The sequence below is a fragment of the Mytilus edulis genome, chromosome 5 (assembly GCF_963676685.1).
Source record: "Mytilus edulis chromosome 5, xbMytEdul2.2, whole genome shotgun sequence".
NCBI classification, from domain to species: Eukaryota; Metazoa; Mollusca; class Bivalvia; order Mytilida; family Mytilidae; genus Mytilus; species Mytilus edulis.
In genome coordinates this window covers 52,517,865-52,544,612 of record NC_092348.1, presented here as the reverse complement: position 1 = coordinate 52,544,612, position 26,748 = coordinate 52,517,865, and the positions used below count along the sequence as shown (strand labels likewise).

General features: G+C 33.4%; 1 protein-coding gene across 1 annotated transcript in view; it reads left to right on the top strand.

Moving 5' to 3' along the window:
• The first annotated feature begins 4,192 nt into the window (after positions 1-4,192).
• LOC139523918 (26S proteasome non-ATPase regulatory subunit 7-like) overlaps positions 4,193-26,748 on the top strand; it is a 76,761-nt gene continuing 54,205 nt past the window's right edge. The window contains exons 1-2 of the mRNA XM_071318316.1: positions 4,193-4,481; positions 18,615-18,707. Coding sequence (XP_071174417.1) covers positions 4,307-4,481; positions 18,615-18,707 — 268 coding nt within the window. The 5' untranslated portion in view covers positions 4,193-4,306. The remainder of the gene's footprint in view (positions 4,482-18,614; positions 18,708-26,748) is intronic.

The window sequence follows — 26,748 nt, the reverse complement described above, 5'->3', positions numbered from 1 at the left end:
GAATAAAGTTAATTATGTTAAATCAATGTCTTAAAATATCTATCTAAATCTACTAATTAAGGTCAAGACAGTGACTTCCTAGTGGTTTCTTTTAAAATTATGGCATGTGTCTACATTTTTTTTTATCATTCAATACAAAATGAAGAATCTACCATGGTTGTGTTAATACAGAAAGTATACTGTGAAGGCTTTTCTTTGTCAGCTTACAACATTTGTTAAGATTATTGCTTTAAATAATTTTTTGAGAAAACACAAGATTTAATCTTTTGATCCAAAATTTCAAATGTAATTGACTTGTAATTGAAAAGTAATTGTCAATTACAGGCAATTTTGGCTATGTAATTAAGTACATTCAATTACATGTAATTGAAAAAATGCTCAATTAATTACACATTACATTCAATTACATGATAAATTGTAATTAATTACAGTCAATTACAATTACATATTTCAATTACCCCATGTCTGGAATGTTTTACGTTTATCATTTCGGGGCCTTCTATAGCTGACTATGCGGTATGGGCTTTGCTCATTGTTGAAGGCCGTACTGTGGCCGTTTAGTTGTTAATTTCTGTGATGTCATTTTGTCTCTTGTGGAAAGTTGTTTCATTGGCAAGCATACCACTTTTTTTATATATATTAACCGTGCAAACTGACGAACAAACGTAGTAAACGTTTTATTCATCCCACAAACTCCGTTTTCATAAGAGATGATAACTTTAATGAAGATGTTAAACTGGGTCTTGAAAGGGTAAATTTTTCTTATGAAAGTTTATATTTCTATATAAGACTGCTGATCATACTTAGAAGACAAACTACTTGGCGTGCTAAAAAGCTTGTAAAAAAATGGAATAATTGATGTAAAGTTATGTTAAACACCTACAATGAAATGCTTTAAACTGCATTTTCCATATCTGATAGATACTTATTCATGTAAAAATGCCAAATTCTGAAAATCGATGCCAAAAAACGACTCTATAATGACATATATAAGCTATAGCGTAATATGGCACTTATGTGTACGGTCTTATGTGTTATAGAAAGCTGACTGTTTTATTTAAAAGGTAATTAAGCTTTTTAAAACTGAGTATAAAGTGGCACCTTTCTAAAGTTCTTCAGTAGGAAATGAACTCGAGGAATATATCATACAAATTTTCCTTCGATATTTCATTAAATAAACATTTTATTATTTAACTTACATTTTGCCATTCGTTTTTTCTTACGACGAACAGAACTACTTCAATCATTCACCTCTTAGTTTCATCTTTTCCTTACTTATTTCAATCAGTTTTAAATATTGTATACTGCCTTATGATAACATGATTGACTTTAATAACTGTTTAAATTTGTTTGCTGGGCATTACCGTAATTTACCAATTATGGATTCGGTACGTTTCCGCTAAAAAACGAAGTTTACCGAATGATCTCATCATACATCAATCTCATCATACATCAATCTCATCATACAACAAAAAACGTATAATGTTGTGAGCACTTCATATAATGTTGTGAGCACTTCATATAATGTTGTGAGCACTTCATATAATGTTGTGAGCACTTCATATAATGTTGTGAGCACTTCATATAATGTTGTGACCACTGCATATAATGTTTGGACCACTGCGTATAATGTTGTGAACACTTAATATAGTGTTGTGAGCACTTAATATAATGTTGTGAGCACTGCATATAATGGTGTGAGCACTGCTTATAATGCTGTGAGCACTGCATATAATGTTGTGAGCACTGCATATAATGTTGTGAGTACTTAATATAATGTTGTGAGCATGCACTTAATATAATGTTGTGAGCACTGCATATAATGTTGTGAGCACTGCATATAATGATGTGAGCACTGCATATAATGATGTGAGCACTGCATATAATGATGTGAGCTGTGAGCACTTAATATAATGTTGTGAGCACTTAATATAATGTTGTGAGCACTTTATATAATGTTATGAGCTCTGCATACAATGGTGTGAGCACTGCATATAATGTTGTGAGCACTGAATATAATGCTGATTATTAACATAAGGCAGTCATAGCTAGCATATTATCAATGATCAGGAAAAATGTAGGACAGAAAGTCACAGGACAACATAAAGTCACAGGACAAAAAGTCACTAATAATTTGTTGACACTTGTTTGAATATATAGGAGAAAGATCTTGCATTATGTCTTCTTTTTATTACATTAACGTGTATTATTTTTAAACAGGTTAGGAAATTGTTTCTTAGCCTTGATAAATGGATGCAATGGATATATTTCTTGGCACCTTGAACAACTATTTGATCATTATTGATATCTATTAAATAGAATTAAGTTGCGTTATCTATTAATAATTTAATAGTTAAAATAAAACATTTTTTTTTATATAATTAAAGGGAAACTTAGTTGCATTGAAATGATTATCAAAACAATAACGGTAAATAGAACTGAAATATTTTCAGTTCAATATCAGTAAAAATGTTCAATAAATATTTTATTTTATGAAAAAAATCTCAACAATAATTAATGAAATTTATTCGAAAACATTTACTAGAGATAATTTTATAGGAGTTTAATTCAATCAATACAAAACGGTATTCATTTTCGTTCATTCTTATATTGTGGTTAATAACTACGACCATTTGTCAGCTGTGCGCTTTTAATTACGTATATTGTCGATAAGCTATAAGAGTTAAACAGATTTTATTTTTTCCCAGAATTCAACAAATCGGGCTAAAACGTCACGACCCACTCGAGAATTCAACCAAAAAAGTTACAAATACTTGATTTTCTCCGTTATTAGAAGGAAAATAAATTTAAAACTTTGCAAATGTGTTTTTTATGTCAGTAAGATGAACATAATTAGATGATAAGTAAAAAATCGCGGAATTTCCCTTTAAGTGTTTTCTTATTCATGTCACAACTGACATTCATGTATCTATCCTGGTGTAACATAATATTTAATTTTGAAAATTTGGATTAAAATCTGACGACCAAAGCGTTTTTTACAATGTATTTAGAAAATTCGTAGTTATAAGGGGAAACCGTGATAAATTATTATTAACCAAATAAGTGCATTATTGCCAAAAGTGACTGTTTCTAGTATTAAAAATTATATGTTTTTCTGTAATGGCCCTGTTTTTCTGTAATGGCCCTGTTTTTTTCTGTAATGGTCCTGTTTTTCTGTAATGGCCCTGTTTTTTCTGTAATGGCCCTGTTTTTCTGTAATGGCCCTGTATTAATCAGTTTGTCTGTGTTAAATGTATTTTGTGTATGTTTATATTATTTGTCACAAACTTATTGTTCAGAGTTTATATGACAATAAATATTTGATTTTGAATTTGAATATTTGATTAAGCCCTGTTAGGGTTTTTAATAAAGTTAATAAAACTAAGTTGTAAAGAGTATAATACCTTTTTGTATTTTATTTAATTTAGTAACCAGCAACCAACGTTAACTTTTTTTTTTACTTTTTACGCCCATATGGGCCAATGGCTTTTAACATTATACATAGTATACAGTTTACATATATAAAACAATGAAAATAAACAATGCAGACACTTTGAACTATAATCCTTGTTAACATTAAAGAACCATATAAAGGGATCACTGTTCATCCTGTTTTTTAACACATATCTCAGTCTTTCAACTTAATATCATGGATATTCGGTATATTAAAGCTTTATAATGGTGAAGTACAAATTATTTTGTTCAAACTAAACTGTCATTAAAAGAGTAAGACAGTACATCAAGTTAGCAGCAACACATACACTTTTGTTCAGTTGGTTAATAAATGTTATATGTCCTCGGTCAGTAATAATGGCCTCGGATGTCTGTAATAGGCTAGCCCTCGGCGTTGCCTCGGGCCATTACAGACTTCCTCGACCATTATTACAGACCTTAGACATATAACAGGGCCATTATAAAAACACACATTCATTAATACTATAACATGCTCCATTTCTCACCTATAGTAAAAGAGTTATTGATATTTTTTCTCATCGTTTTTTTTTGTTATTATATAAAAATTAAATTGCTTTTTATGAACCATTTCCATAACCATATTCATCAATGGGCTGAGTATATATAGCTAATGTGCCGATTTTGTATAGGCCGATTTTGTACTATGCCGCGTTTGACATGTACATGTCCTGCGTCTGTATACGTAGTGTGCCGAGATGTCCTGTATAGGCCGAGATCATAAGCAGCGCCACCGACCAGACCGGAAGTTGAATATTTGAGCATGATTCAGTAAATTTGTGATGTTAGTGATATAGTTTCCCTACAAATACTACAGACAAATACTACAGTGAACATGCCACCAACAGACCCTTCTAAAATTTCTAAAGTTGTTGTTCATCCACTCGTTCTTTTGAGTGTGGTAGATCATTTTAATAGAATGGGAAAGGTTGGAAATATGAAAAGAGTTGTCGGAGTCCTTCTTGGAGCAAACCGACAAGGTGTCCTCGATGTCTCCAATAGTTTTGCAGGTAATTTTGCGTTTCGATTTATTAATCAATTAAATAAAAAGTATAAGTACATAGTACATGGCACAGAAACATATGAGACCTAATAACTTCAAGAGAGCTATCTCTTGCGGGTAGGAAACTTGATCTTGATAGGTTTACGGTGATGCACTCAAGGATATTAATACACCGCGCGTGCGTCAAGTAAGTTACTTAAGTGGGGCCCCCTTACAATTATGCTAAAGGTTTTAGTTGGTTCTTCTGTCTGAATTTTGGTGAAAATATCTGGTGGTACGTACGAGGCTAGGAGTGGTCCTGATCCTGAAATCCAGGGCTTAAAAACATGAAATCGCAAGGTCCAAAAATTCGAAAAAAAGAATTCCCGGATCCCAGAAGGGTCAATCCCGAAATCCTGAGCTTAAATACACCCGATCCCGGAGTCCCGATTAAGGTCCTATCCCCCCTCTACATTTGTAGTAGGTTCCAATCTTTAATTGTATTTGGTATGAAACTGTATTTCAGTGTGTAGGCTTTTGTTTGAAGTCTGAGGATATGTTGACTGTGCATGTTCTTTGTTGTCCTTGATGCTTTTTTCAGTTGGTCAGATGGTAAGTTTGCTTGGCCGTGTATACTTTTACAGAAAAGGATCAGCCTGTTTTGTGTTCCGCGGTCTTTTAATGATGGTAATTTTAGTTGGTCTAAAATTGAAGTCATACTTCCTGGTTTGTAGTTGTAATTATATGTTATGAACCTAGCCGCTCTTTTGTACATTTTCAAGTTGATCTTGAAGATAGATTTGATATGGGTCCCAGGCGGGGCTAGCATATTCTAGGACAGGTCGTATCATTCCTTTATATCCCTGGAGACCAGGAGTTTAACCTCAAGTGGGCATGCTGATAAGTTTCTTTTTAATAAACATAATGTCCTATAAGATTTGTTGCATAGTGTATGTGCTTTCACCAATGTACATGTAGGTCATTTGTGATGTTAACTCCTAGCTATACATGTAGCTATAGGTATTTAGTTAGTAGATGTTAAAAAATGGAGTTCTGTATCTTTTAACGTGTATTTAAATGGTGTTATTTTCTTCTTTGGACTCAATGTCATCATATTGCATTTAACGGGTTGGAATCTCATACCCCAATGTGTCGCCCAGTTACCAAGGGTATTTATATCTTTCTGAAGTTCTTTACAGTCATCTTCTGCTATGTCATTAATATGGACAAGAAATAGGATGGGACCAAGAACTGTCCCTTGTGGTACCCCTGATAGGACTGTCGATGTTTTGGACTTCACCCCTGGCCCATTCACTACCACACACTGAGATCTTGTAGATACGAAGGCGTCAATCCAATATGAGATGTTTTTCAGCACACCATATTTGTGCAGTTTACTTTTTAATAGCTCGTCAGGGTTGGCAAAGTATTACCCGCCCGGGTTTTACTGGGCGGGAAAACCCCAGGCTGGGCAATACTCCCAGAAACAGGTAATACTGGGCAATACTGGGCAGTATGAATTTTAAAGCTTATTTCAACACAAAATAATAAAGACTTGTTGTAGTTTCATAGTATTACAGCTAAATATATATACATTTTAAATCAGATAACCATTGAGAGTCATTTCTAGCAGATTAAACATTCAAGTTCATTCCTTCTCCACTTAAATTCTATGTAGGCAAAATGCAAGATTTGCCCAATTCCTTGTTAATTTTGAAGCTTTGTTTCAATAATCTCAAACATTTTATTGCAGTGTTTATGAGGAATGTAAATTAAATTGCTTAATATGCAATTATGATGGCCAAACAAACACCCTAGAGGGTCTTGTCATTAACTCTTATAGAAATGAAAAGGCTGATTATTGTTATATAAACATATGTACATGTGTGTTCTAATCTGAATAATTACTTATTAATGAGTTTTGTACATTTGTACTTTCTTACATGTAATTGTTAAATACTTTATACTAGCTATATTTAGTTGAAGACAAAAAATCTCAGAGTTGTCAGAATAATTCTTTCTCAAATGCAGGGATCTCCATGGATGAAAATTGAAAGATGGAGGAACTTTCACCATTTATACAAACCGTGTCTACGTTGTACAGTGTAGTGCGATCGGAAGTATTTTATCCCTCCATACAAGGAATGGTGAACATGCTAATTCATTGCTTATTTAAATTATATTTATTTGAATTTTCATTATAGAATTAGAAGTATCAATATTTTCATTTATTGCCGTTTTTAACCATTCAAATGCCAAGTCTTCATGGTCCCCCCTTAGTCGAGAATGACCAAAAGCTGTCATGAAGGTCCCCATGTAGATTTCTTGTATTTTTGGTAATTGTTATGGGGATTAAAAATCATATGATGTGGAGCTTATTTTTCATGGACACTGTCAAATTCAGAACCCATTACCGGTATGGCTGATTTGCAGCAACAACAAAACGATTCGTACGGGTTATGTAAAAGGTTAAAGAGATTTGTAAAGCAAACTTTGATAAATGAAAAGATTTTTAATGACTTTATCTGTCAAATTGATGCTGTGCAACATGTATCTTTCGAGTCTGAATAGAAACCGGAAACGCGGATGTATCAATTTGATTGTAATATACGAAATGAATTCGGAATTACGATACGATATTTCTTTACAGGAAATATTTAAAGTTTTTACTTTTAAACTTTTAAAGTAATTCTAAATTATCGTTACAGCAGTACTCGAGTTATTTGCGATGAAATAATATTTACTGTTTTGCATCTTATTTTGTACTTCTTCAAAAAGGGGGATGCTGATTGCGTAAGTCAAAACAAAGCACGTGTTCGACTTGTTAAACTGTTTTCTTTGTAACTGGATTATTAATTTATTTATTTAATCTAAATTATCATAATCATTTGCTAAAACTTAGTTGATTATTTCGACAAATGAATCGTCTATCCTCAGATAGTATTATCGTGTCTGGTTTGTTGATCTACCTGTACAAGCCCAGGTACAAGTGATTAGCGATCTTAATCCGTATATTCCTCAGGCGTTAGAACTGTATTGGATTATAACATAAAAAGCCTCAGGGTTATGCAATTACATGCATTTTATTATAATTGATAAAAAAAATGGCGTCTGGCTACAAAAAACGATGAAGTTTTGAATGATGGCGGAAGACATTTAACGATGGCGCAAGACAATTTAACGATTGCGCGAGTCATTTGATGATGGCGCATGACATTTGAACGATGGCGGGGCGCCATCGTTAAACAGGCCATGGAGATCCCTGCAAATGTATACATTTGTACATGCATCATGTGCATGTATCATAAGACTCAAACAAGTAAACTTATTTATAATTAAAAATAGGTTTATATATATCTTAAATGTATTGTATTTGTGTTTGATTACTGAATCCTCTTTAAAATTCAGTCCAGTATATTATATTACCCAGTATTTCCCAGTAAAACCCAGTAAAACCCAGGTTTTCCCAGTATTTCCCACTGGGCTAAGCTCATGCGGTATGGTGATGAATGCTTTTTCAAAATCCAAAATAAATATATCTGTTTGTTTCCTGTTTTCAATGGCAGTTGCCCAGTCATGTAATGTATTACTGTGGATTCATTTATTTTCGTGAGTACCAATTTTCGTGGATTAGGGAAAACTTGCATGTTCGTGGATATTTAATTTCGTGGTTTTGATGCAGTCTACATACATTTTTTACATACTAGCCTATAGTAAATTTGTCATTCGTGGAACATTTAATTTCGTGGTTCACCTGTAACCACAAAATCCACGAAAATTGGTATCCAATGAAAATTAATGAATCCACAGTACGTTAATAAGTTGTGTTTCACAGCTGTGTCTTCTTCTAAATGCATATTGTCGGCTATTTAGGATATTATGATCTTCAAAATGCTGCATAAGGTTCGAGCAAATGTCAGATGTGTTCTAATAGTTTGCAAGTGATACATGTTAAAGATATTGGTCTGTAATTACTTGGGATGGTTCTGTCGTTCTTCTTAAATAATGGGCATACATATGTACATGTATGTTAGCATTTTTCCATTTATCTGGGATGGTTCTTCTGTTGATGGATTGTTGGAAAAAATGAGCCATTACCTCTGATATGTTAAGTGCCAATTCTTTCAGTACTCTGGGATGTTTTCTTTCAGGGCCCATTGCTTTTGACGCATTAACACTTTTAAGTATCTTCTCCACTCCTTTGCTTGTTACTGTGATGTTTCTCATTTTGTCTACAAGGGTTTTTGGTATGGAATAGATTCATATTTCGTTTTGGTATAAACGCTTGTAAACTGTATGTTCAATGCCTCCCCTTTCTGTTGGTCTGTATCTGTGGTCTTATTATTTTGTTTTCAGTGGTGGTATTTCCTGTTTGTCTACCTTCTGGTTGTTAATATATTTCCAAAATGGTTTTGTATCATGTTTTATATCACCTATCAAGTTGTTGACGTAGTTGTTATGGGCTGTTTCGATTTCCTTATTAATTGTGCGTCTTAATTCTTGCCGTTTTCGTTTTATTCTTATACTGTTGTTTTTTTTTATAACTTGCGTGTGTTCTGTTCTTTCGTTTTATCATGGTCTTGATATTATTATTTATGGTATTAACTGTTTTCCTTTTGATGTTTTAGTTGGTACATGTACATTAATTTTGGTGGTTCCTAGCTATATACATTGTAGTATAAATTGTTTTACCGTGTTCCAGTTTTCTTCTACATTCCTGTTGTTTTGATGGCCATTGAAGTATTGGTCTCTAGTAAATTCCCTTGAGTCTTCTCTCATCTGATTGAAGTTTCCCTTTGAGTATTCAAAGAATGTCCTTTCTGGTCTTTTTTTTCTAGGATTTGTGCATCTCAGAGAAACCAGGGCAGGGGTCTCACTGGCCGAGTTCACTTGAACATTTTTTTAACTTTTTATTATTTTTTAACTTTTCATGTCATTTCGATTACCTGATTAACCATTTTTTTCATTTTTTTCACTTCATACATTGATTCTTTAATATTTTAAAGATATATCTAAGTACAAAGGAGTAACTACATTAGTGAAAATAATTTTACAAGAGACTCAGAGGATAATTTACAAGAGAGATTACCCTGTCATCACGACAAAGGTTGAAGATTGAAGACTTGAACCTCTTGAGCTAACTTTACTTACTTAGGTTTAAACAATCTGAGTTTACTTGAACCACTTGAGTTAACACCTCATACCCCGATAACAACATTCACTGAGCCAGGGTTAAACTCGAGAAACCCTTGAATGACGTCAAACCTATGAGATTATTTCATTTGTTTATGCTTGGTCAGGGCCTTACCCTTGAGGCTTGAGAAAGAAAAAGCAACTCCAGTGCGTTCATGTGCACTCTTTAAACTCTGAAGTTGATTTTTATACGACCGCAAAAATTTTAATTTTTTGGTCGTATACATGTATTGCTATCACGTTGGCGACGTCGTCGTATTCCGAATACTTTTAGTTTTCGCACTCTAACTTTAGTAAAAGTGAATATAAATCAATGAAATTTTAACACAAGGTTTATGACCACAAAAGGAAGGTTGGGATTGATTTGGGGAGTTTGGGTCCCAACATTTTAGGAATTAGGGGCCAAAAAGGGCCCAAATAAGCATTTTCTTGGTTTTCGCACTATAACTTTAGTTTAAGTGAATAGTAGTTGATAATATATGTTGGAAATTTGCCAGACATGACTATGATGTCATTTTCTATTTTTATTTGCCAATAACTTTATGTAAATAACTTCATTGGAAATTTGCCAATATAAAATGTTGCTGATGAAGCTTTTTTTCCTTATCTTATCTAAAATGTTTTTAGATAATGTATGTTGGACATTTGCCAGACATGACTATGATGTCATTTTCTATTTTTATTTGCCAATAACTTTATGTAAATAACTTCATTGGAAATTTGCCAATATAAAATGTTGCTGATGAAGTTTTTTTTATTGTTTTATACAATAAACAATGTATATTCACTTTTACTACCAACCAATCTTTACCATTCAGTGATAACAAGCACTTTATTTTACATTTTAATATTTTTTGATGTATTTAAAAGAGTAGTTATTGTTGCAAACTCCATTAGAAATTTGAATTGATATCAGTTTTGGAAAAGGGAAACGGGGATGTGAAAAAAAAGGGTGGGGGGGTTTAAATTTTTCTCATTTCAGATTTCATAAATAAAAAGAAAATTTCTTCAAACATTTTTTTGAGAGGATTAATATTCAACAGCATAGTGAATTGCTCAAAGGCAAATAAAAACTTTTAAGTTCATTAGACAACATTCATTCTGTGTCAGAAACCTATGCTGTGTCAACTATTTAATTTTAGATTTAAAAAGTTTGAAGAAGAAATCTTTAATTGATTTGTAAAATCTTGACATTTGTTTTGTGTAAAAAAAAACCATGTAATGTCAAAAATTTGATCACAATCCAAATTCAGAGCTGTATCACGCTTGAATGTTTTGTCCATACTTGCCCCAACTGTTCAGGGTTCGACCTCTGCGGTCGTATAAAGCTGCGCCCTGCGGAGCACCTGGTTGTATTTGTTTTTACTTTTTAACTTTTAAAATAATTCTATATTATTGTAACAGCAGTACTCGAGTTACTTGGGGTGAAATAATATTAATATTTTACGTCTTATTTTGTACTTCTAAAAAAAGGGAAATGCTGATTGCATAAGTCAAAATAAAAGCATGTGTTCGACTTGTTAAACTGTTTTCTTTGTAACTGGATTATTAATTTATTTATTTAATCTAAATTGTCATAAGCATTTGCTGAAAACTACAAGCTCAGGTACAAGTGTTTAGCAATCTTAATCCAGATATCTCTCAGGGGTAAGAACTATCAGGGCCGTAACTACCTACATGTATGAGGCAGGGGAGGCAACTGCCTCCCCTGAATTTTCTACACCAAAATTTTTTTGAAGTAATAAAATGAAATATTGACTATATACACAAAGAACTTGAATTTATATTATAAACAACACTAGTTTACAGTTTTAACATTGTTATCATGATACGTGATATGTCTGTCATTTTCCGGATTTTTTATCGAAAGTGAACCGTTTCAGTATTTATTTTATTTATTTTTTTCGTGTGGCCGTCCGTCTTAGTGGTATTCAGTATTCGTACGAGAACATATATGAAACTTTGCTTCGACAATTTTGAATAAAACATAACTATTCACATTTATTTAGGGGCTCAATTAAGCAGAGGAAGTTACCTTTGTATTGTGAATCTTTTAAGATATCGGAAATTCATTACCGTCTGAATCAGCGGTTGGGTCGTTTTTTAACGTCTCCCGATCGTACGAGAACATTATGGTCAATGCCTCCCATTTGTTGTAGCAGGGACTTTCTATACTAAGTATATACTAGCATAGAAAGTACCTGATTGTAGTTATTAACATGTCTGTTCAGCTTTCAACAATATTGAAATTCAAGGTCCTCGATAAAAAAAAAATCTTGCGTTCTTTAATCTTGCTTTATATGTTTTTTTAACTTACCAGTTTGATTTCTAACAAAAATATCTTTAAATAGAGATAATAATTGTTTGCATAAAAATTGCTCTCAGGATCCAGCAATACTGATGTTTCTTACAGTCACGGTCAGGAAATCGAAGGAAAATGGGTTAGTTTTAGCCATTTTACTAAGAGAAAAAACCTTCAAGACGGAGCCTTGGCTCACCCCGAACAGCAATCTCAGCTTTTTTGTGCATAAAAATTCTTCCAGGTTCAAGCAAAACTGACGTTTCTTAAAGTAAGGAAATCAAAGTGAAACGGGTCATTTTAAGCCATTGACTGAGAGAAAAAAAAATCGGGGGGAGGCTATGCCCCCCCAACCCCCTATCTAGGGGGCCTCAATCGGCGGCCCCCAAACCCCTGCCTCCCCTGAATTCAAACCCCAGTTACGGCCCTGACTGTATTGGATTATAATATAAAAAAAAGCCTAAGGGTTATGCACTTACATACAAATACCTACATAATTGCTAAAAAAATGGCGTCAGGCTATAAAAAACGACAACAGTTTTGAACGATGGTGGAAGACAATTTAACGATGGCCTGGGTCATTTGACGATGGCGCAATACAGTACAATATATTTGAACGATGGTGGGGGCCATCATTAAACAGACCATGGAGATCCCTGATGTCACATGGTATATGGGTTATCCTTGGTCGCCATGTTGGGTGTAAACACTATATTTACAACGGTCTTTATGAACTTGCCTGCTTTTTATATATATCATTTTGAAGTCATATAAAAACCTTTATAATATACATGTATTATTATACCTCTGTCCTCAGTATGTTTTTTCTATATAAAAAATAATGAAATAGTTGTGCTATTTCATTCCACAGACTATTTGCCAGCAATAGTTTCAAAGACTATTACCCTGGTTAATAGTTTTGTCACCGAGGGCCAGTGTGGCATGCTTTTTTGCTAGGGGAGGGGGACTAATTATGCATGCTGGACCCAAGGGACGGGTGGTCAGTCCATAAATAGACTTACGACACAAGTGGCAAAGTTAATACTCTAAAACGTTTAACAATTTAATAAATAACAATATATGCCAAAGCTAATTCCAAATAATTAAAACAAATGCACTCAAGAATTTAAATGTCACTGTTCGTAAGAATTGTCTAATCACTTCTGTATAATCACTAGCTGGAATTGTCCGAAATGCACTTGTAAGAAGAAACTGTCCAAATAGTTATTTTCCTTAGATAGAACTGGCTCCAGGGTTGAAGGTCTTGATCCGATGAGTTGTTTCCTTTGTTGTCGGGTTGATGGCATTCCAATGTTTCAGATGATCGCTAGGCAATCTGTTATTACTGATCGTTGAATAACCAAGACTGGAATAAGACGGTACTCTGCAGGATCACTCCAGCTCCTTCACGCTTCTAACTGTTGTAACGGTGACTGTGTCTTAGTTGTTGTATAGTTAAGTTTGAGTCTGTTCTAGTTGTTGGGTCTGAAACCACATCCGTGATAGCTAATGAATATCCTGAGTTGCCTCACCGGTTGGATACTGAAGAGCGAACTGTTTGGTTACAGTTGTGAAGCTGACTTCTTTTCTCCTACTTGACTTTTAGGTACTCTGTTCCTGGAACTCACTTACTGTCGTTACTGGATGGTCACCGAAGTGACTATGATGTTACTGTCCCTACATGATGTTTCTCTGGTGACTCACTAGTGACTTTTTCCCTACTGTGACTAATAGTGAAGTATCAAAATTTCTACGAACTATTTATACCAAAACTGAAAAGAACTCAAGCTGAGACACAAATTTCAAATTAATCTAAAGTAATAATGATTTTGTATACAAAATGTCAAATGTAAAAATATGAATATCAGATGCAATTAAAGGATTAAACTCTAATTATCAAATTCCGTGTCTGCCTAATTAACAAGATTTACAATTACTATGAAAAGAGATATACTCAAAGACATTTTGACATATATATACAAATGTTTCTAATTTGCCTATGTGATTTAATTAAATTACAATTTAATTAGAAAACTGAAAAATATACTTAATTCCTCAATAAAGCCAACTTTTGACAATAAACATATAATTCTAAAATTATATAACATATAAAAAAATAGATATGAAATACTGAAAAATACTAAAAATTATGTTTAATACACCGGGAGGGAAAATGCACCTATGACATATTTTCAGTTTTCTAATTAAATTGTAATTTGTAATTTAATTAGAAAACTGAAAAATATACTTAATTCCTCAATAAAGCCAACTTTTGACAATAAACATATAATTCTAAAATTATCTAACATATAAAAAAATAGATATGAAATACTGAAAAATACTAAAAATTATGTTTTATAAACCGGGAGGGAAAATACACCTATGACAGTTTCATAATCATCTTTCCTGTACTTTGTCATGCTTATTTTTCATTGGACAAAATTGATTTCATTGACTATTTTGCTTGGCTACTACGTCAAACTCTAAAATTGTAAACGGTATAATCTGTTTGTGTCGATTGTAATTTCAAATGCAAGAAGCAATCATAAAAGAGAGAAAATTGCGTTTTTGTCGAGCCTTTGACTTAAGTCGAAAAAGCGAGACTAAGCGATCCTACATTCCGTCGTCGTCGTCTGCGGCGTCCACAAATATTCACTCTGTGGTCAAAGTTTTTGAAATTTTAATAACTTTCTTTAACTATACTGAATTTCTACCAAACTTGGACAGAAGCTTGTTTATGATCATAAGAAAGTATCCGAAAGTAAATTTTGTAAAAATAAAATTCCATTTTTTCTGTATTTTACTTATAAATGGACTTAGTTTTTCTGCGAGGAAATATTACATTCACTCTGTGGTTAAAGTTTTTAAAATTTTAATAACTTTCATAAACTATCCTTGATTTGTACCAAACTTGGACAGAAGCTTGTTTATGATCATAAGACAGTATCATGAAGAAAATTTTGTAAAAATAAATTTCCACTTTTCTGTATTTTACTTATAAATGGACTTAGTTTTTTTGCCAGAAACAAAACATTCACTCTTTGGTTTAAGTTTTTAAAATTTGTATAATGTTCTTAAACTATCCTGGATTTCTACCAAACTTAGACAAAAGCTTGTTTCTGATCATAAGATATTATTCAGAAGTAAATTTTGTAAAAAAAACCAACACTTTTTCCGTATTTTACTTATAAATGGACTTAGTTTTTCTTCCAGTTAACATTACATACAGTCTGCAGTTAAAGTTTATAAAACATTTATTAGATTCATAAACTATCCTGGATTTTTTACCAAACTTGGAAGCTTCTTTCAATCAAAAGACAGTATCGAGAGGGAAATTTTTATTGATGTTTTTCCTCATTTTTGTTGAGTCTGCGATTAACAGCAAAAGTAGGCGAGACACTGGGTTCCGTGGAACCCTTACAATTTTTTTTTCTACATGTAGAAAAAAGAGGGGGTTAAGTCCATGTGCACGCAGGTATCTGTTTCTGTCCATGGACAGGTTGTGTGTCAAATTAGTAATTATTACATGTCACTCGCATTTTTTGCTGGACCTGGCCATTATTGGCATTAACAATGATTAACAGCCAGTGGCAGTGCACACACTTGCACAAAAGCCATATTTAATAAGGAGTGATATTCCGATGCGTTTTTTTAAAGTTCTTGGTCATTCATGTGTAGAAAGAACCAAGAAAAATCCAAACAATTACCGACCAATCACAAATGTTGTTGCAAATTTGACCTTATGGCATCAAAGAAGTTCCCATAATGCAATTATTTGCATATAGATAAAAAAAAATCTACTATACCAATATAAAAATATAAATGATGTCATTGCTAAAGTCTCATCACAGTCACGTCTCAGTCATTACAGCTGAACGGACGTGCTGGGCCAGCTCTCCTTTACCCGCTATCTTCGATGAGGGTTTACAGTTAGATGATCAACGACTTACTACTTAAGATGACAGAAACCAATCCAAGCCGTACAGATAGACGTAGTAGTTGGCATACCCGCGTTAACATGCACTCCAAAACCATTGTATCATTGGGAGTTTTATGCCGATTAACGTCCGAGGGCTGTATCCTAGGTATTGGGTGATACGACCTTCATTTCACATATATATGCTGTTAAAAGTCATCTTTAAACTCATTGGAGTTATCTTCATTTGTCTAGAATTGCTGTTAAATCAACTACAACCAATGTAATATTTAATTTTACTTCCCACTGACATTTGATTGAGGCAATATTTACCCTTAGTGCTTACAAGCACTTTGATTAAGCCACTCATTAATGTTTACTTACAATGACTTAAAAGCCAAAATAATCATTGATAAAAAATTACAGCTGAGAAATTCAGGCTCTTGAGAGCTGGTGATCCTTATTTTAACATTTGATGCACAAACATTTTTGTCGAGCCTGCAACTTTTGTTGCAGAAAGCTCGACATAGGGATAGTGATCCGGCGGCGGCTACGGCGGCGGCGGCTACGGCGGCGATGTTAGCTCACTTCTTAAAAGCTATATATTTTAGAAGGTGGAAGACCTGGATGCTTCATATTTTGTATATAGATGCCTCATGTTACGAAGTATCCATCAGTTACATGTCCAATGTCCTTGACCTCATTTTCATGGTTCAGTGACCACTTGAAAAAAAAGTTCAGAATTTTTGTAACGTTGAATTCTCTCTTATTATAAGTAATAGGATAACTATATTTGGTATGTGCGTACCTTGCAAGGTCTTCATGCCCGTCAGACAGTTTTCACTTGACCTCGACCTCATTTCATGGATCAGTGAACAAGGTTAAGTTTTGGTGGTCAAGTCCATATCTCAGATACTATAAGCAATAGGGCTAGTATATTTGGTGTATGGAAGGACTGGGAGGTGTACATGTCCAACTGGCAGGTGTCATCTGACCTTGACCTCATTTTCATGGTTCAGTGGTGATAGTTAAGTTTTTGTGTTTTGGTCTGTTTTTCTCATACTTTATGCAATAGGTCTACTATATTTGTTGTATGGAATGATTGTAAGGTGTACATGTCTAGCGGGCAGGTGTCATCTGACCTTGACCTCATTTTCATGGTTCAGTGGTCAAAGTTAAGTTTTTAAGATTTTAAGTTTTGATCTTTTTATCTAATATTATATGCCAAAGGTCAACTATATTTGGTGTATGGAAATATATTATGATCTATATGTCAGTCCCGCAGGTTTTATTTGACCATGACCTCAATTGCACGGTTCATTGGACCGTGTTAAGTTTTTGTGTTTTGGTCTATTTTTCTTAAACTATAAGTAATAGGTCAACTATATTTGTTGTATGGAAGCATTGTTAGCTGTACATGTCTGCCTGGCATGGTTCATCTGACCTTGACCTCATTTTCATGGTTCATTGGTCTTTGTTTAAATATCTTGTTTAATGTTAAGTTTATGTGACAGTTGTAATAACGCTTTATACTTAGGACTATCAACATAATATCAATGATCAGTAAAGAAGGCGAGACATTTCAGTGTGTGCACTCTTGTTGTCGAGCCTGCAACTTTTGTTGCAGAAAGCTCGACATAGGGATAGTGATCCGGCGGCGGCGGCGGCTACGGCGGAGGTGTTAGCTCACTTCTTAAAAGCTATATATTTTAGAAGGTGGAAGACCTGGATGCTTCATATTTTGTATATACATGTAGATGCCTCATGTTACGAAGTATCCATCAGTCACATGTCCAATGTCCTTGACCTCATTTTCATGGTTCAGTGACCACTTGAAAAAAAAGTTCAGAATTTTTGTAACGTTGAATTCTCTCTTATTATAAGTAATAGGATAACTATATTTGGTATGTGCGTACCTTGCAAGGTCCTCATGCCCGTCAGACAGTTTTCACTTGACCTCGACCTCATTTCATGGATCAGTGAACAAGGTTAAGTTTTGGTGGTCAAGTCCATATCTCAGATACTATAAGCAATAGGGCTAGTATATTTGGTGTATGGAAGGACTGGAAGGTGTACATGTCCAACTGGCAGGTGTCATCTGACCTTGACCTCATTTTCATGGTTCAGTGGTGATAGTTAAGTTTTTGTGTTTTGGTCTGTTTTTCTCATACTTTATGCAATAGGTCTACTATATTTGTTGTATGGAATGATTGTAAGGTGTACATGTCTAGCGGGCAGGTGTCATCTGACCTTGACCTCATTTTCATGGTTCAGTGGTCAAAGTTAAGTTTTTAAGTTTTGATCTTTTTATCTAATATTATATGCCAAAGGTCAACTATATTTGGTGTATGGAAATATATTATGATCTATATGTCAGTCCCGCAGGTTTTATTTGACCATGACCTCAATTGCACGGTTCATTGGACCGTGTTAAGTTTTTGTGTTTTGGTCTATTTTTCTTAAACTATAAGTAATAGGTCAACTATATTTGTTGTATGGAAGCATTGTTAGCTGTACATGTCTGCCTGGCATGGTTCATCTGACCTTGACCTCATTTTCATGGTTCATTGGTCTTTGTTTAAATATCTTGTTTAATGTTAAGTTTATGTGACAGTTGTAATAACGCTTTATACTTAGGACTATCAACATAATATCAATGATCAGTAAAGAAGGTGAGACATTTCAGTGTGTGCACTCTTGTTGATTAATGTGTTACATATGTTATTGTTTGTATTTAATTTCTTATTTTACAGTTCCATTTGATGAAGATGACAAAGACAGATCTGTGTGGTTTTTGGACCATGACTATTTAGAAAATATGTATAGCATGTTTAAAAAGGTCAATGGTATGTTGAATTAAATTCATATGATTTAATTGTGCAATGAAATTAGACGTGCCTTAAGCATGTTAAGTCTGAATTTGATTGTAATTTTGTTGAACCTATTTATTTGCTACCATACCACATCTTCTAATATCTATGAAAAACCTTTAAAGAGGATTCAATTTTATCTTCAGTAAAAAAGACTTAGATGATGTCTGCTTGATGTTGTTGCTTCATGAGCTTTTCACCTGGAAATGACCGAACAAATGTGTGTAACTCTTACATGTTCATTTGATAAATCTATTAAACAATGTTAAATATTTGGAATTTATTTATGAATGAACCAGAGAACAGAGCATCTACTAGTCAGAACCACAACAATGGTCAATGCATTCATGATTCTTGAATGATGATTATTGTTGAAAGCACCAAAACTAAAAGACCATTTGGCGTCCCTCATCGTCCGTCGTCTGTCGTCGTAGTCCGTCGTCGTTAACTTTTACAAAAATCTTCTCCTCTGAAACTACTGGGCCAAATTTAACCAAACTTGGCCACAATCATTATTGGGGTATCTAGTTTAAAAAAATGTGTGGCCTGCCCCGGTCAACCAACCAAGATGGCCGCCACGGCTAAAAATAGAACATAGGGATAAAATGCAGTTTTTGGCTTATAACTCAAAAACCAAAGCATTTAGAGGAAATCTGACATGGGGTAAAAATGTTTATCAGGTCAAGATCTATCTGCCCTGAAATTTTCAGATGAATCGGTCGTCGTCTTGTGTCTTCGTTTTCGTCATCGTCCGAATACTTTTAGTTTTCGCACTCTAACTTTAGTAAAAGTGAATAGAAATCAATGAAATTTTAACACAAGGTTTATGACCACAAAAGGAAGGTTGGGATTGATTTTGGGAGTTTTGGTCCCAACAGTTTAGGAATTAAGGGCCAAAAAAGGGCCCAAATAAGCATTATTCTTGGTTTTCTCACAATAACTTTAGTATAAGTAAATAGAAATCAATGAAATTTAAACACAAGGTTTATGACCATAAAAGGAAGGTTGGGTTTGATTTTGGGAGTTTTGGTCCCAACAGTTTAGGAATAAGGGGCCCAAAGGGTCCAAAATTGAACTTTGTGTGATTTCATCAAAAATTGAATAATTGGGGTTCTTTGATATGCCGAATCTAACTATGTATGTAGATTCTTAATTTTTGGTCCCGTTTTCAAATTGGTCTACATTAAGGTCAAAAGGGTCCAAAATTAATCTTAGTTTGATTTTAACAAAAATTGAATCCTTGGGGTTCTTTGATATGCTGAATTTAAAAATGTACTTAGATTTTTATTAGACCGCAAAATTTGAAAAATTTTTCGTCGTATATTGCTATCACGTTGGCGTCGTCGTCGTCCGAATACTTTTAGTTTTCGCACTCTAACTTTAGTAAAAGTGAATGGAAATCTATGAAATTTTAACACAAGGTTTATGACCACAAAAGGAAGGTTGGTATTGATTTTGGGAGTTTTGGTCCCAACATTTTAGGAATTAGGGGCCAAAAAGGGCCCAAATAAGCATTTTCTTGGTTTTCGCACTAAAACTTTAGTTTAAGTTAATAGAAATCTATGAAATTTTGACACAAGGTTTATGACCACAAAAGAACGGTTGGGATTGATTTTGGGAGTTTTGGTTTCAACAGTCTAGGAATTAGTGGCCAAAAAAGGGCCCAAAAAAGCATTATTCTTGGTTTTCGCACAATAACTTTAATTTAAGTAAATAGAAATCAATGAAATTTAAACACAATGTTAATGACTACAAACGAAAGGTTGGTATTGATTTTGGGAGTTAAGGTCCCAACAGTTTAGGAATTAGGGGCCAAAAAGGGACCCAAATAAGCATTTTTCTTGGTTTTCGCACCATAGCGTTAGTATAAGTAAATAGAAATCTATGAAATTTAAACACAAGGTTTATGACCATAAAAGGAAGGTTGGTATTGATTTTGGGAGTTTTGGTCCCAACAGAATAAGGGGCCCAAAGGGTCCAAAATTAAACTTTGATTTCATCAAAATTGAATAATTGGGGTTCTTTGATATGCCGAATCTAACTGTCATGACTGTGTATGTAGATTCTTAACTTTTGGTCCCGTTTTCAAATTGGTCTACATTAAGGTCCAAAGGGTCCAAAATTAAACTTAGTTTGATTTTGACAAAAAATGAATCAGTTAGGTTCTTTGATAATGCTAATCTAAAAATGTACTTAGATTCTTGATTATTGGCCCAGTTTTCAAGTTGGTCCAAATCGGGGTCCAAAATTAAACTTTGTTTGATTTCATCAAAAATTGAATAAATGGGGTTCTTTGATATACCAAATCTAACTGTGTATGTAGATTCTTCATTTTTGGTCCTGTTTTCAAATTGGTCTACACTAAAGTCCAAAGGGTCCAAAATTAAACTTAGTCTGATTTTAAAAAAAATTGAAATCTTGGTGTTCTTTGATATGCTGAATCCAAAAATGTACTTAGATTTTTTATTATGGGCCCAGTTTTCAAGTTGGTCCAAATCAGGATCTAAAATTATTATATTAAGTATTGTGCAATAGCAAGTCTTTTCAATTGCACAGTATTGCGCAATGGCAAGAAATATCTAATTGCACAATATTGTGAAATAGCAAATTTTTTTTTAATTAGAGTTATCTTTCTTTGTCCAGAATAGTAAGCAAGAAATATGTAATTGCAAAATATTGTGCAATAGCAAGATTTTTTTTTAATTGGAGTTATCTTTCTTTGTCCAGAATCAACTTTAATCTTTGTTATATACAATATACAATGTATATTCACTTTTTACTACCAACTGATAAATTAAAATAATCTTTACCATTCAGTGATAACAAGCAGTTTTTTTACATCTTAATATTTTATGATGTATTTAAATGAGTAGTTATTGTTGCAAACTCCATTAGAAATTTTAATTGAGATTAGTTTTGGAATAAGGGAAAGGGGGATGTGATTAAAAAAATTGGGTTCTATTTTTCTCATTTGAAATTTCATAAATAAAAAAGAAAATTTCTTCAAACATTTTTTTGAGAGGATTAATATTCAACAGCATAGTGAATTGCTCTAAGAGAAAATTAAAATTTTGAGTTCATTAGAACACATTCATTCTGTGTCACAAACCTATGCTGTGTCAACTATTTAATCACAATCCAAATTTAGAGCTGAATCCAGCTTGAATGTTGTGTCCATACTTGCCCCAACCGTTCAGGGTTCAACCTCTGCGATCGTATAAAGCTATGCCCTGCGGTGCACAGTATTGCACAATAGCAAGAAATATCTAATTGCACAATATTGTGCAATAGCTATTAATTTTCAATTGGAGTTATCTTTCTTTGTATTTTTCTCATTTCAGATTTTATAAATAGAAAGAAAATTCCTTCAAACATTTTTTTGAGAGGATTAATATTCAACAGCATAGTGAATTGCTCAAAAGTAAAAAGAAAAACATTTTAAGTTCATTAATGACACATTCATTCTGTGTCAGAAACCTATGCTGTGTCAACTATTTAATCACAATCCAAATTCAGAGCTATATCCTGTTTGAATGTTGTGTCCATACTAGCCCCAACCGTTCAGGGTTCAACCTCTGTGGTTGTATAAAGCTGCCATGTTTACCGTAGTTGTATGAAGAAAGCGTTACTGACATGAAGACGAAAACCATAATCAACTTGTTAAAATACATAGTTTTACTTGTTTTCTGATAAAAGATAGCAAATTCAGAAGAAATTGTTTTTGACTGCCCGCAGTTATGATACGAAAATGATAAAATCAATAGCCAGTGTTAATAATTTTTTCTTCTTCTACGTACTGTGTTTAATCCTCCAAAGAAGGAGCACACCCGAATAAAGAAAGATATCTCAATTTTATTTTTTCCTATGATTAAGATACCTACTATAGACATGTCTAAGACATGTCTACATAATTCTAGCTTTAAAATTTAAATTTTTAGGTCTTTAGGTTATGGGAAGTTAAAGAGGGTCTTAATAACAGTATGGGTTTTGTTGTCTTTTTCTGTTTTCTTTATTTTTAATACAAATTTTCACTTTTCTGTAAATTTAAACACCTCTTATTTTCAAATTTGTTTTCTTCATTCAATTACTAATTTTTTTCTATTCTTTAGGCCACACCAATTTAATTTCTTGTTCTACGGATTTTTATGCCCCACCTACGATAGTAGAGGGGCATTATGTTTTCTGGTCTGTGCCTCCGTTCGCTTGTCCGTCCGTCTGTGCGTCCGTTCGCTTCAGGTTAAAGTTTTTGGTCATGGTAGTTTTTGAGGAAGTTGAAGTCCAATCAACTTGAAACTTAGTACACATGTTCCCCATGATATGATCTTTCTAATTTTAATGCCAAATTATAGTTTGACCTCAATTTCCTGGTCCACTGAACATAGAAAATGATAGTGCGAAGTTCAGGTTAAAGTTTTTGGTCAAGGTAGTTTTTGATGAAGTTAAAGTTACATCAACTTGAAACTTAGTACACATGTTCCCTATGATATGATTTTTCTAATTTTAATTCCAAATTAAAGGTTTAACCCCAATTTTCACGGTCCATTGAACATAGAAAATGATAGTGCGAGTGGGGCATCCGTGTACTATGGACACATTCTTGTTTACTCCAAAAATTGGGGCGAGCAAGCGATTTGAAAATTTTGATAAAAAAATATTTTATTTGCAAATTTTTGTGGCCTAGCTTAAAAGGTAAAGGCGAGCGATTATAATTTTTTTTTGTAAACATAAAATAGTAGGTTTTGACTATATTAAAACTTGATTTTTCACTTGTACCTTGACATTCCTTTAATTTATGAAGTATTTTTTCCCTGTTCAACAAGAAATAATTAAATAATTAAATCTGGTCTATGTATGTGTGCCTGACAATGAGACAATTCTCCATCCAAGTCATAATCAGGTTCAGAACAACCCCTTAATGTTATGAATATCCCTTTTATGAGGGGTCAATATAAGTTATTATATATTTTTTTTGTAAAAACACTTTTAGTACAAAAGGGTTAATATTTTCCCAAAGAACTATAATATCTATATATATGGTATTAAATGGTCAAAACATGTCAAAGAATTTTGTAATATTCCTTGACTTTAACCAAGTTAACACATTTACTTTAACAGTGTAATATTATTCAAAATAAGTGGACCCCTCTTTTAGAAAAGTTGTCAGTTAAAATATAATGTATTTCTCCTTTTTTTGAGTAAAAAATTCTAAGTTTTCAAAGGTTTTGTATAGTAGCATGAGTAGCACTATACAAATCCTTAGTATTTCTATTTTCTTTTCTACAACAGTAAACATGGTAAAATGACCCCTTCAAGGCCCTTGTCTGAGGGATAACCTGATAATAACAAACATAGGTCAAAGTACGGCCTTTTACACAGGGCTTTGATCCAGACCAAACAGCAAGCTATAAGGGACCACAACTTAGTATTGTACACAATTCGAACAGGAAAACCAACGATCTAATTTATATTTCCAAACGGAAAAATACCAATGAACCACATCAACAAACGATAACTGCTGAACGACAGGTACCTGAATCAATCAGGACAGGTGCACAAACCTGCAGCGGGTATGACCGTCAGCGTACATTATAACTGCAGTTGAAGGCAAATCCTTCAGAAGTTCTTTGTACTTTATTTAAACAACGAACATTTTTTGATAGATTAATAGGGAATATCAGTCAGGGGAAAAGAAACCAATCTTTTATTCTGTACAGGTTTTTCCGCTGTTATATATTTAAATCGGAACACTCCCACTTGGAATAAATTGGTTTCATGCTGAAACAAATATTCTCACAGATATTTACAGTGTTGTGGGGTGCTTATAGGTTTAAAATCGTTATATAAAGGTTATACTGTGATTCTAAAAACCGTAATTAGCCACTTCTAAAAGTGAGGCAAAGTATATTCGTGAGGCGAAAAAGTTTTGGCGAGGGGTCTGGGGGCCGCTCAATGTATAACATTGTTATCGCTTGTTATAAGTTCATTTTTTCAATGAATACTAGGGGCCTTGATGGCCGAGTGGTTTAAGTAGTTACTACTGTAAATTAATCACTAGCCAGTCAACACTGAGGTTGTGAGTTCAAAACCCGCTCATGCGGCTGCACTTGATTCCAATCTTATTTGACTAGGATTGTCAGTTTTCTTATCGAACGTCAGTGGGTTTTTCCAGGCACTCTGGCATCCTCCACCAATAATCTTGTATGTCAAGAAACAGCCACTATGGTTATATGGAACATAGGGTTTGATCTTATTCATTGAAAAGAGTAATAATTAAAAATATACAAATGTTGGTTTTTGTCTCGCGAAGTCGCTTGTAATGAAAGTCAGGAAAAGCGAGACGTCACAAAGGTGATGGCATTGATAATTGTTAAGTTTTCTGTTTTAAGTTAGTTTGATAGGCAGTACTATGTGTCATAGATCAATGATATTTTGTATGAAGTTGCATTACTATCATTACTATAAGTACATATCAGTTTGGCAGCTATTTTGAGACCCTGTCCCCTAGCTAGATCATAGTCAAGTGACTTTAAACTAATTTGCAATGTTCTATGTAAATTTTTCTGCTAAGATAGTTTGATAGGAACTACTGGTCGTAAATCATGATAGAAGCTACTTATGATAAATCAATGATATTTTCTATAAAGTTGCATTATTCATGTTATTATCAGTTCATATTAGTTTAACTTCTACTAGACTACAAGGCCCTGTCCCTACATCATGGTCCAGTGATTTTGAAATAATAAGCTATTAAGTTTTCTGCCTATATTAAAAGTTAAATTAAAGGGGCACTAGCTTCCAAATTCATGGTCACCGATTTGACTCAAATTCTCATATTTTATTTATAACAATGTAAAACATTTTTCCAAACTATCTAAAAGTATAAAATAAACAATTTACAGGACATGGTCTTAATAAGATATAGCTTCGTTTTGTGTGAATTTTAACCAAGACGCCATCTAATTAATTATTGAATTGACCTTATATGACCATATAAACGATGTAAACATAAACATGGATATAAATAGATTAAGCAACTCGTGCAATTGGATGTTTATAGGTCTGTTAAATTTTGTAATATAGATTAAAAATTTATGTTTATCGTCGTTTTTATACGACCGCAAAATTTGAAAAATTTTTCGTCGTATATTGCTATCACGTTGGCGTCTGCGTCGTCGTCGTCGTCCGGCGTCCGAATACTTTTAGTTTTCGCACTCTAACTTTAGTAAAAGTGAATGGAAATCTATGAAATTTTAACATAAGGTTTATGACCATAAAAGCAAGGTTGGGATTGATTTTGGGAGTTTTTGTCCCAACAGTTTAGGAATTAGGGGCCAAAAAGGGCCCAAATAAGCATTTTCTTGGTTTTTGCACTATAACTTTAGTTTAAGTATATAGAAATCTATGAAATTTTGACACAAGGTTTATGACCACAAAAGAAAGGTTGGGATTGATTTTGGGAGTTTTGGTTCCAACAGTTTAGGAATAAAGGGCCAAAAAAGGGCCCAAATAAGCATTATTCTTGGTTTTCGCACAATAACTTTAGTATAAGTAAATAGAAATCAATGAAATTTTAACACAAGGTTTATGACCACAAAAGGAAGGTTGGGATTGATTTTTGGAGTTGAGGTCACAATAGTTTATGAATTAGGGGCCAAAAAGGGGCCCAAATAAGCATTATTTTTGGTTTTCGCACTCTAACTTTAGTATAAGTGAATAGAAATCAATGAAATTTTAACACAAGGTTTATGACCACAAAAGGACGGTTGGGATTGTCTTTGGGAGTTTTGGTTCTAACAGTTTAGGAATTAAGGGCCAAAAAAGGGCCCAAATAAGCATTATTCTTGGTTTTCGCACTCTAACTTTAGTATAAGTGAATAGAAATCAATGAAATTTTGACACAAGGTTTATGACCACAAAAGGACGGTTGGGATTGTCTTTGGGAGTTTTGGTTCTAACAGTTTAGGAATTAAGGGCCAAAAAAGGGCCCAAATAAGCATTATTCTTGGTTTTCGCACTC